The sequence below is a fragment of the Chelmon rostratus genome, chromosome 1, assembly GCF_017976325.1.
Source record: "Chelmon rostratus isolate fCheRos1 chromosome 1, fCheRos1.pri, whole genome shotgun sequence".
In the NCBI taxonomy this organism is placed as follows: domain Eukaryota; kingdom Metazoa; phylum Chordata; class Actinopteri; order Chaetodontiformes; family Chaetodontidae; genus Chelmon; species Chelmon rostratus.
The window spans coordinates 10771088-10783328 of record NC_055658.1 but is presented as its reverse complement, the minus strand read 5'-3'; the positions used below and the strand labels follow the sequence as shown (position 1 = coordinate 10783328).

The 12241-nt window shown below is 43.8% G+C and overlaps 1 protein-coding gene across 1 annotated transcript in view; it reads right to left on the bottom strand.

Annotated features, from left to right (window-relative positions):
- LOC121608198 (protocadherin-9) overlaps nucleotides 1-10605 on the bottom strand; it is a 192582-nt gene extending 181977 nt beyond the window's left edge. The window contains exon 1 of the mRNA XM_041939382.1: nucleotides 7570-10605. Within this exon, the coding sequence (XP_041795316.1) occupies nucleotides 7570-10605 (3036 nt within the window). The remainder of the gene's footprint in view (nucleotides 1-7569) is intronic.
- Between the last annotated feature and the right edge of the window lie 1636 nt (nucleotides 10606-12241).

Sequence of the window (12241 nt, the reverse complement as noted above, 5' to 3'; positions counted from 1 at the left end):
AAATCTAAATTGCATTAAGCGTGAAAGAGTGAAGACGCAGCAAAAATGTCCAGGAGAGGAGCATTTCAGGACATAAGACACCATCGTATTATCCATTACCCACCATTAGTATCGAGAATTTTGTTCTTTGACACTATTAGGCAGCTATCCTCATTTAGCTCACAGTCACATCAGATCAGTCACACTATGTATTTTAGAAGAAGCTCCAAACGTTAACTGAATTCATTCAATTTTTTTTAATCTGTCTTCAAATAACCACACGCTCATGTGTCCATGGAAGGAGTTTTTGGTTGCTGTAGTGGTTCCTCCTGTCCTTACTCCACATTTCGGCTGCCTGTCAGTGATTTTGTCTGCCTCCTTTCAAATACTCAGTCAAACCAGAAAATCTATTTGTTCCTTAAAATGCACGGGTTGGCACTTGTTTGCGGGCACAAACCCATCCACACGTGGTAGCTTGACTGAAACGTTTCCCAGTTTATGCACATCACAAAAGGAGACCAAGCGGACGAATTAAAAACAAGAAAGAAATGAGCTCTTTGAAACATTTATTATGAAATTATAAAGGTAGAATAGCACTGTCCAAATAAAGCTTTTAAAAACAGAATAGGAGTTGCAGTGTTCTGAATAACTGGCAGAGTTTATTTCAGATGTAATTAATGTATACCCAGCAATGAAAAAAAGGAAAAGTAGAAAGCAGGGCAAATAAATAAAACAAAAAAAAATAAAATAAAACAAGTCCATTATTGTTTATCACAGCACATTAGGCAAGATTACCAGGAGTTCAATTTACATGAAACATCTCATATATACAAGAAAGATTTACATCGATGAGGGTTACAGAGTCTTTGTGAGCTATGGGGCCCAGTGGCAAAGCAGTCAATGGCAGTCACATTTCAAGTCAAGTGTGGCTCTTTGCTTGAGGGTTTTTTTTTTTTTTTTTTTGGCCGGCAATGCCATTATCACAACTATTAGTCTAGACACTGGCACACGCTAGTGACAGAGCAGCGGCCTGTGTGTCACTTGACACAACAACCCAATGACAAGGACGCGTCTCCCTCTGGGTTTGTCATGTCAGGACATACAGCACCACTTTGCCCATCTTTTACACACAAACACCCCCCCCCAACCCCATCTCTCTCTGGTGCTACAGGGAGAGAGGATCGTAACAGGAAGAAAGCGGGGCTACGTGCCGAACACAAAGCACCCTCATCTGTCACAAATGATCAGAACACAAAGGTGAACACACCCTTGGTGATTTAACATTGCATGTAACGGCTCTGACCCCGAAAAAACATGGGTGAAAGGTGTGGGCTGGAGACAGGGAAGATAAGGAGTGGGTGGAGGGGCCAAGTGAGGAGTGGAAAGGAGAGATGGGTTGTTGGGGTGGGGGGCATTCAAACAATGAAGTAGCATCATAACTTCATCTTTTTATATCATTTTTTTTTCTTTTTGTAGACAAGCAAGTAGTCAAGAAACATTTTCTTCCACCCTCTACTCTTATGTTTAAGGTTAATTTGAGAGAATTCAGTTGAGGTGTCAATACTGTAAGTGTCTTAAGCTGCAGTTTGTCTTTTTCTCATCATGCCGTGTTGGAAAAAAAAAATGAAGCTTGTATGTCAACTTGATTGATTGCCTTAGAAAAATGGGAAATGTGTTTTGTTGATTAGTGAAAACATGGAGATGAATTAAGTAATGACAGTCCCACAAAAGCCACAATGACTCTGGTTTTTGTGCATGCAAAACATTCAGCTCCACAAAGCAAAACCCCCTCAAGATTGACCATCAATCAGTGTGCTCTGAGAAATTGAAGACATGGATGATGAATTGGAGATGAATGGGTTCCCAGCCAAACGTGATGACGAACAACAACAACAACAAAAAAAAAAACTGCACACACACATTAAGACCTTTTGATACATGACAATATCTGCCATTATCAAAACTGCACTGTATACGCAGAGTAAAGCGGTGTGATGGTGAGGAAACGTGTCTCAACACATGTATGAAAATGGATCGAACAGAAATGAAAATTAACAAAATGTTCACCAAAAAAAAAAAAAAAAAAAAAAAATCAAATGTAATTCCTGGTAATTTGCCATCATCTGTGTTTTGGCAACCCTGTCCCTTGCAGTTTGAGAGAACAAAGAAAAACAAATAAAAATAAAAGGCTATAAATAAATAAATATATAAATATATTTAAAAAATCAGTAGCACTTCATTCTTCTCAACAGCGGAAAAATAAAAGCATATAAATGAACTCCGCAGTTCAGCCAGTGTACCAACGGGGAGCTTTGATTTATTTTGTTGTTTTGTGCAGACAAAACTGGATCCCCCTTGGGGCAATAATCTACTCTGGTAGTACTCACACCCACTACCTTAGTATAGCCCACAATCCATTTCATTTCCTTTTACCCACCTAGACATAGAGGACATGACAAGTTTTTTAAAGAAATACAAAGTTGTCTGCCGTAAAGAGCCCCGCAAATCCTCCACTGATGATTTAAAGCTTTGATAGAAACTTCACTCGCAGACTTATTGGCTTACGATCTCCTGGTAGCTACATTTGCTTTGAGGATCTGCCACATTTTACTCAATAAGAGAATGCAGTGCAGGTTATTCTTCTTGCATCTACCAGTAGTTCCCTTCATCATTAAACTGATGTTGGCAACAGACCAAAAAGTAGATAACAGAGAATGTGCTCAAAGATTTGGTTCGTCTTTATAGTTGTGTATCCAGTTTAAGCATTTATTCATATGCACAGAAACGATGAGATTGTGTAACGTTCCTTATTGTACTGTGAATTTCAATCCACTGGAACATCTTCAGTCAAAAGTATCACGGGCACGTGCAGCATAAGAGATCACAAACAAAGAATCCCAAAGAAGTGACAGGAGAGCCGAGGAGAAGGATGTATGATCACAGTCGGCAACAATCACTGGCCTCTCTCCATCTTCCTCTTTCATGCCGCCAAATTCTGTGTCAGCACAACCCAGAAGATATTGCAACAGACTTTTCCCCTCAGGTGCAACATTGTCATAGTTCATTAATCTTCTCAAACTTCTCCGACTGCCATCAGCCCCCGTACGTACTACTAATCCCCTTATTAATGTGGCAAATGAACCTGCACAAGAAGGACGACTCCCCCAAGGCTCCATAATTACAATGGTCTGTACAAACTCCTGTTTGCATAGAATGTCCATTCATTAAATGTACTGACAAGACAACACCAGGAATAGTCTGTGAAAGATTCCTTGTTCTTCCTCACAGGCTTGTCTCTCATCCTGCACTTTAACCTGAATACTACATCTACTGTAACGTTTAACGGACTGCTCATTTCTTGTGACTGATACTGTAATACAAGTCTGTTTGTACTGCAGCGGTCACAACAAGAAGGGAAATGATATGTGAGTCAGACGCAGACGGAGCAACTGGACAAAACTGAAAACAAAAGTCTCCAGAGTTATTTTGATTAAGTCAACCTAAGATGCATATGTTGTCAGTTGTTCTATATGTGCTGTAGCTATAGTGGAGCTGCATAAAGGGGAGCTGTTATACTGCTTCCCTAGAGCTAAGTCAGGATCTGTGCTGCAGGAAAACACATCAGAGCGGTGTGGGATAACTGAACTGTAGGTACGTGCTTTCTTTCAGTGCTTGCATCTTTTCTGCCATGCAAGAAAAACACTAATAACCCACAGCAATAAAGCCTTTTTGCACATGAGGCGTTCGGGCCACATGGCTGCACAACTGAAAGACCTGTATGAGGCCCTTAATTGTCCATCCTTACACATAATGTATATTACCATGAAAAGCGAAGGGAAAGAGAAGGCATCTTACACACACACATGAATCTACACTTGCTTGCTAACTCAACAGACAAAAAGCAGCCTGATTTCCAAATTCACTGTGGGATTTGTTTAAGCTAAATGGCAAAGTGTGAGAACCAAGAATGTGGGTTGTAATTGATTTAACACAATGTTTCATTCGCCGTCGCGGTGACTACTTCCAAACCCCGCGCCTTCCGTAAAAACCGGGTTAAACGTGTCTATAACATGATCTGGGGATCTAGCGCACAGTACACGGCTAATGCGTAGCCGACGGGCTCGCGTTGTGTTGGTGAACCACATCTACTGTATGTGTCCCCGTAAGACTACCGAGAAGAAGAAAGTGAGGCTGACGGAGAAACGGCTATGATTATACTTGGTTTCTTAGATGCTTGTGTTGCCTTGTGAAACTAGGACAGTGTTTTCATGCTTTTTTCCTCAGTGTTGTTTACACTAATGCAGGTCCCTGGAGGGTAAATAATAAGTGAGGGGGGGAAAGGATTGCTCCTATTGCTATCAGCAAAGTTTGGGATATCTATAAAGCTGATTCCACCAGACATCTGTCTGTGACGACACTGCTGTAGATTTCCATTCCCCAGGTTCTGAATTGTCTGAGAGGGAGACACCTCTGAAACCTCCATGCTTTGCTCTTCCTCTCTGCCTACTTGTTTATCTTTTTTCATCCAATTCCGTATTTATTGATCAGTGCTGATGTTGCATAGAAGTCACTCTTGAGTACGGGGACAAAATGGCTTTTCAGTTCTGCAAGAGAAGGTCAATTTTAAAAGCCTCAGCTTTGAACATTTCTTCCAGTTGAACGTCCCCTTTCACTTAATTGCTTATTTCATGTCAGCGTCAGGGAGCAATGTGATTGATCGGGGTTTGTTATTCAAAAAGCAACAATGGAAATGTTAAACTTCATCTTTCTGTCATATATGTGATGCATTATGTGGCGTAACAATTCAGCGAATAACTGAACTTATTATCAATGTCATGCATCAAAGCACGTTTTAAAACTGCAAAGGTACCGGGCAATAACTTTAAATGATATTGAGTTATTTTTATTATCCATGTATGTATAAGAAATCTTTTAATAATGCAGTTCTAATCTTTTTCCAAAGCGGTTCTACTCTGCAGGAAATATGATATGATAATCCGACGATATTACCTTTTGGATATACTGTCTGTTTAAACATTCACTCAAAGGTAATTGGTATTTTTTTATCTTTTGCTCTTTTTCTTTTTTTTTAAATTACAGCTGATCTCCTCTCTGTTTTTGCTCAACGCTCAGACAGAATTAAAAAAGGAATGGGACACACCGTATGGCCATCTGCTTATCAATGCTCACATAATTCACATGTCAATGCAAATGGTTGCATTGTGCAAAACAATCAAAATACGGATGTAATTGATAACGTTACCAGCTTTATCCACTAAGACAGTCAGTGCAGTCCAGTCATTTTAACCACAATCAATAAATGCCATTTAACCTCAAATCTGAAGTGGGCTTCTTATCAGAGAGATGTTTTGGACTGAGAATCAACCAGATACGCCTTAAGAGTCTTCATTATAGATCTCCAAAGATACATATTAGCTAATAGCGGAAAGGTAGAAAATTACTTTTTCTTCTAATAATAAGAAAATGAGATAAGAAAGTGTACCCTTGTGTGAAGTCCAATATATTAGTGCATATTTAGAGTAATTCAGGTATTGCTGAAGGGAAGGATGTCGCACTTTACCTTGACTTTTTATGGCAAACAGTTTTCTCTAGATCTAAACAATACAGCCTTATCAAAAAATAAATAAACACAGATTTGATTATGAATTCGTGATCAGAAGATGCGATACCCACGTTTCAGGTCTAAAAATGGCTCTACAGTGTAGAATGAAGAAGGTTAGATTGGCAAGACTCAGCTGAACTGCTTTGTGTCATTTCAGAGCGGAAAGAAATAGACAACTAGGCACAACTTGAGGTCAGTTTCCACCCTCGGCTTCGATAAGGAATAGATTTATGCTATGCACGAGCACACAGAGGAATTTTGTTTGTACAGAACATTTCAGAGAAACACGTGTGAGCAAAAGTGTCTGCAGTAATACATTATTTATATTATTGATGGCACTGTATAGAACACACTGGCTCTGTTTGTGTGCGTCTGTAAATCATTTGTCAGAGTTATTGATTCCAATAAATCTAATATGGAATTGTTGGATGACTGAGCGAATCAATGAAGTTGTGCTTAAAGTATAGTGTCATAGCTCATGTGTCCTCCTCTAAGGTTGAGTCCCCACTGACGCCACCATCAGCCATTTCATCGCCTTGTCTCATCTCTCTGTCACACACGCCACAAACCACACACACACATACACACAGACACGCACCAACGGCGCCTGGCAAATGACGCCAAACTGAATGCCTCTTTTGACTGCTACCTCTCACACAGAAACACATTAAATGCAACCCCAGATGCAGTGACCCGGAGGTATGCATCGACAGGAGTCACACAGTGTCACCCCTGTAATTCCACTCTCTCTTCCGGATAGATCTTATCACTCACATCTCTAACTGCCATTATCAATCTTCCCTGTGTAGCCTCTACATCATTAGGCAAGAGTATTTCACTAAGAACACCAACACAGGTTTCACTCCTTTCTTCTCCTCCCTTGCATTTATAAGTCCACTGCAGGTTGGCGTTGTGCCAGGCTGTGCCGTGCAGCGCAACACTGCCACCTAAAGGTTCAGTACCACCACCCGTCAAGCCTGACCCACTGACAACACTTTCACTTTGCCTCCCTTTCTCCCTCTGCACGCTCTCTCTTCCCTCTTCTCTGCTGCTCCCTGTATTTGTCCACGTGTGTTCCATTAGATTAGAACTGTGTGTTGTGTAGTGCTGCTTTATTAGCAGAAAAATTAATAAGGCTTTGATAAAAAGCAGCATGGATTACGTTGAAATTTGAGGCTCATTATTGGCTAATCCTTTTTGAATTGGATGTGTATCAAGTTCCAGACAAGCTTCACTCAGTTCGCTAGTGTGCTTTGAGAGGAGGCATTTAATTCAAGCTTAGATGATGTGGCAAAGCCTACAGTGACATTCACAATACCACCGCAGCAGGCTAATTATTGACTGTTGTTATTGCTGCAGGTGTTGAAAAGGTCTTTTGTGATATTACAATACACACCAAAAACAAAGAAACAAACAAAAAAACATGAATACACTCAGAGTTTTATGAGAGAGGTGACAAGTCAGCTAAGTTTTTGAAGAATGTGTGCAGCATTTATCTAGGATGAAAACACTAATCTGAGTAGATAGGCGAGAAAAAAATGTTTCTTTCACAAACAACATTGAGTCACAATTAATGTTATGTTGGTACATTTTACCAGTGATCTAACCTGGGTGCTGAATAGACAAAATAAGGCAAGGCAATCACTCACCCACTTGCATTTTGTTAAATATGAATTAAATAGATATTCATGACAAAACATCAGTCTATAATTATTCCCCCAAAAGTATGCATGTGACTGTTGAGTCCATAGTCAACTCCTTTACTTAGCAGTTGTTCAAGTTACTTTTTTTTTTTCTTTTTAAAGTTTGAGAAACAGTGGAACTTGCTGAAGTGGTATGTCTCCTGTACTCTTTTCTGTTGCTTCACAGTAACTTAGAGTGAGTCTCTAATCGAGACTGGCACTTCAGCACTGTGGAACAGGGCAGTTATAGGCAGTACTTATAGACCAGTAAAAGTGCTCTTTTACCTGCTGTCTGGTGTGCATGGGCCCCTTCGTCTTGAACCCTCCTTGGGAACTGCACTCTGAGGCACTGAAGTGGTCGGAGCTCGTGGAGGACCTCTTGGAAAGGGTGTCACAGCCCCCAACAAATGTGTTATCCAATGGGAGCTCCTGAATCACGTGATGCTTCTTCACCGAGACCGGCGTGTCGGCCTTGAGGTGGAAGGCTGATTGGGGCGAGGCGGACTTGTAGTGCCGGGCCAGGTCTGGGCTGCTGGGTTTGAAGGTTGTTGTAGGTGTGGCATTCCAATCAAAGCGTCCAATCCCTTGCTCCTCCAGCTCGGTGGGCAGGCTGATGGTTCCGTTGATTGGCTCGTGGGCAGGATCGTCAGGCTTGTTCCCCTCGATGGTGACAAAGTTGAGCAAGGAGCTTTTGGGGGATTTCCTTTTCTTGCGCTTTTTCTTCTTGTTCTGCTTGTTCTCTGTGTTGGGTGACATCCACTCAGCCCCTTGTTTTTTCCTCTGTGCAGCTTTAAACCTGGAAGCGTGGCGGCAGCGCAGCAGCACAGTGACAAAGATGACAATAATCACCACTAAGGCGCCGGTAACAAAGGCTATCATTATGGTTAAATAGTCACCACTTTGATAAGTTTCACTGCTTTCACCAATGTTTCGGTCAATTGGGGTCTCCATGGTGCGTCGGATGAGATCATAGATGAGTGTTGAGTTGCCCACAGTGTCATTGACATACAGAAATACCAGCACCAGAGTATGGAGAGATTTGGGATATCCCAGGTCGCTGATATTGACCACTAATCTGTGTAAGCCTATGTCCGTCACTGCTGGCTTTTCCTCCAGAGTAATATTCCCTGTAACAGGGTCAATTCTGAAAAGACCTTTGTTGTTCCCACTCACAATGGTATACTTCAGTTCTGCATTCATCCCCGTGTCACCATCCACAGCAAACACCTCCGCCACCACAGATCCCGGGATGGAGGAGAGAGGGACGAGTTTGAAAGAGTTGTTGGAGGGGGGGTAGATGACGATGGGGGTGTTGTCGTTCACGTCGATGACATTGATGGTCACCTTGGCAGCTGAGGAGCAGGGAGGCCTGCCGCTGTCCACAGCCCTGACATCAAAAGTGTAGGAGCTCTGTTGCTCCCGATCAAATGACACATTAGATTTTATCACCCCAGAGTAAGGATCCAGTATAAAGTTCTCATTGTCATTCAATATGGAAAGAGAAACAGCAGCGTTTTCTCCAGCATCTGAATCTGTGACAGTTATCACCCCCACAGTACTGTATTTAGGTAGATTCTCTGACACAAAGAACTGAAAGTGGTTATGTGTGAACTTAGGGTTGTTATCATTTTCATCCAGCACAGTCACAATAACGGCCGCCTGCGTTTGCAGAGGGGGTGTCCCATTATCTCTCGCCGTCACAGTGAAGAGAAACCTGTCCTGATCCTCCCGGTCAAAAACCCTGGATGCCGTCAGGACCCCCGTTTTGCGGTCGAGATCGAAGAATGACGCGTTCGGCCCCAGCTGATAAACTATCTCCGCGTTTTTCCCGCTGTCCTCGTCGGTGGCGCTGAGCGTAGTGAGGAACAGGTCGCGCTTGTTGTTTTCCATAACAGCCAGCTCAATAACTGGCTGAGTAAAAATAGGCGGGTTGTCATTCTCATCCTCCAGCCTCACTCGCACCAAGGCAGTTTGATTCAAGCTCGGTTTTCCAGAGTCAGAAGCTACAATTTTAAAGTTGTACTCCTTAGTCCCCTCGTAGTCGAGCAGCGCTGATGTCTCTAACAGATACTGGTTGTCGTACACGGCTTTGAGATGGAAAGGCACATCCTTCTCTATGAAACAGATGACCTTGCCGTTGATGTCAGTGTCTTTGTCTGACACCGTGATGAGAGCTATCTTGGTATTGATAGGATCCTTCTCTGACAGGAAAACAGTTCCATTAATGGGACTGATTATGTATCTCAGGTCTATATTAGGTGGATTGTCATTAACGTCAGTCACATTTATGGTAACAGTAGCTCTGGCAGGACTAGAGCTGCCATCGCTGGCTAAAACAGAGAGCTTATGAATAGCTGTCTCCTCTCTGTCCAGGGGCCTCTGCACCGTAATTAGGCCAGATGTTGTATTTAATGCAAATAGTCTTTTCGTAGCAGGTGACACCTGAGTCCCAAATACATAACGTATCTCTGCATTCGCCCCTATGTCTGCATCCGTGGCCTGAAGCTGCACAACAGATGTGCCGATAGGGGAGTTCTCTGGTATATGCACCTCTATCTGACCCTCTTTAAACACCGGTCTGTTGTCATTGACATCTGTTACTGTAACTTGGAGAATAGCAGTGCTGGATTTCTGCGGACTGCCACCGTCCTCCACTTTGATCTTCATCACATATGTATCCTTCTGCTCTCTGTCCAGATTCTGCTGCACGATGAGCTGGGGCCACTTCTCCCCCTCAGGCGTTTCCACTATGTCTAAGCCGAAGGCACTCTGCCCGTTGATCAGCTCGTATTTGTGGACACTGTTGGGGCCAGTGTCGGGGTCAGTGGCAGAAGGGATGGCAAAGCGGCTGTTGATGAGCGTGTTCTCTGGGATGGAGATGTTGATCACAGGGGACGGGAACATGGGGGCATTATCGTTTGTGTCTTTGACGATTATTTTGATTTTAATCAGCCTGAAATAATCGTTAGGCAGGATGACCACTTCAATTTCAAAGGAGCACTCGCTGTCCTCAAACGACGGACCGGGGCACAACTTCTCCCTGTCGATCCGGTTTGATGTTGTGAAAATCTCGCCAGTGCTGCTCAGAACGCGGACCAGCGGGTTGTCTCCCGCTTTGGAGACAAGCCGGTACACCAGATTAGCACTTGCCCCAGTGGCAGCATTTGTATGGGAAATGTTTAGGTCCTTTGGTATGTTTCCAATGAGGACATTTTCCTGCAACTCCTCTCTGATGGGGTAGATTAACTCTTGGGCTATTGAAGGATCTAGCCACACGCAGGCAAGCAGGGCGCCCAACAGGTAATAGTCTTTTAGATCCATGACAGTAAGTGTGTTTCCAGCCCTCACAACTCAAAGGTTTCTTTCTACGCAGCGCTGTCACAGGCAGTGACTCCCTCGCATGTGATGGCAGGAAGCTTCCACGGACAAACCTACGAATACATGACAGAGGATACCTCAGTGAAGTAACTTTGCCATGAACATGAATGCATTGAACAAACAACCACCACCTTCCCCACAATTAGCTGTCTGGCCAACTTTCATTCTTTTTAAAACGATTTTCTGTTCAATCTGCAAAGGCCTTAATCAACAATTCATAGAAGAAGAAGAAAAAAAATCAACAAAAACGCTGCAGCAGCAGCAGTTAGGCAGCCATTCATGTCTGTTGCTCCCCTTCTAAATCCCCCACATTTTATGGTCACTGCGCCTCAAACCCCCATGGTCAGAAAACTTCACAACACATTACACAGTCGTATTAATTTTACACGTAAATTGGCAGAATTAAAGGGCTGTGTGTGGGCTCCTAAACGAATGAATGCGCTTGAGCAAAGCCTACAAATTAAAGCCCAGTCAGATTTGGGATTCTTAGTGGGCATCTGAGACCTATTCTTATCGTACATACCCAAATCCGTTACAGCGCAGGAGGAAAAACTGGAGTGTGTCAGCTCATAGTCTTCTCATCCAGCGTGCCTGCGAGCTTATTCGGGCAAAGATATCCTTCTCAGTCAGATCTAGCTTTGGGTCCAGGGAAGAGAGAGAGAGAGAGGAGGGGGAGAAATAATAATCGCCCCGCAGGAGTAATCAGACTCTAGCACAGGTTTTGGGTAAAAAGCAGCTGGTCGCGCAAACTGGGGTAAATTAGAGGCTGCATATGTCGCAGTTCCGTTTCCCCCATTTAACTTCAGGAACGGACGGGATCTAATTGCGCGACCTGCGGTGATTGCGGCGATCAGCGTCGCTCTCCAGCAGACACGGCCAGGTGGTCAGCGGTTTGCGGTGTCTTCCATCGGAGCGGGTCCCGAAATCGAGTCTCATCTCCCGTACACGTCCCGAGAAAACCGGCGTTTTGTCCCCCCCTCCGGCTACCTGTTAAGGTGAAAGCGCCGACGAGGTGAACGCAAGAGGAGACACTCGCGTCCCGTCATGTTTCAAGTTCACGGAGCAGCATCAATAGTCAGCCGGCGTAGACACAAGGTTAAAAAAAAATCATGAAGGCATTAATGCAAAAAGCAGAAAGAAAGAAAGAAATCTCAGAGTCGATCCCACTTGGAAAAAGCCTCAGAATAAAAGCTGTTCAGTGTGACACCGATGCGCAGCGTGTATGTGCCGTTTATCCTTGCACTCTCACTCCCAGAGCAGAATATCTTGCACTAACTCTGTGTAAACCCATAGGAGGGGTGGTGAAGTACACCACACCGAGCGCACCCCCCCTCCCCAACACCCACCCCGCCGACCCTCGTCATTGGACACCGCCCCTCTCTTTCAGTGGCGTCGACAAGCCGAGCGGCAACAGGATTGGCCCGAAGTCACGTCACTTAATGCAGACCCAGTGTTGTCCGCGGTGAGATGCTCCCGTGAAGATGCTGCAGGCTGCAGAGACGCTTAACCAAAACCCCGAGGCTGGAGGGGCATGATGATGACGACGGTGATGATGATGATGAAGCTGCTAGTGCTGCTG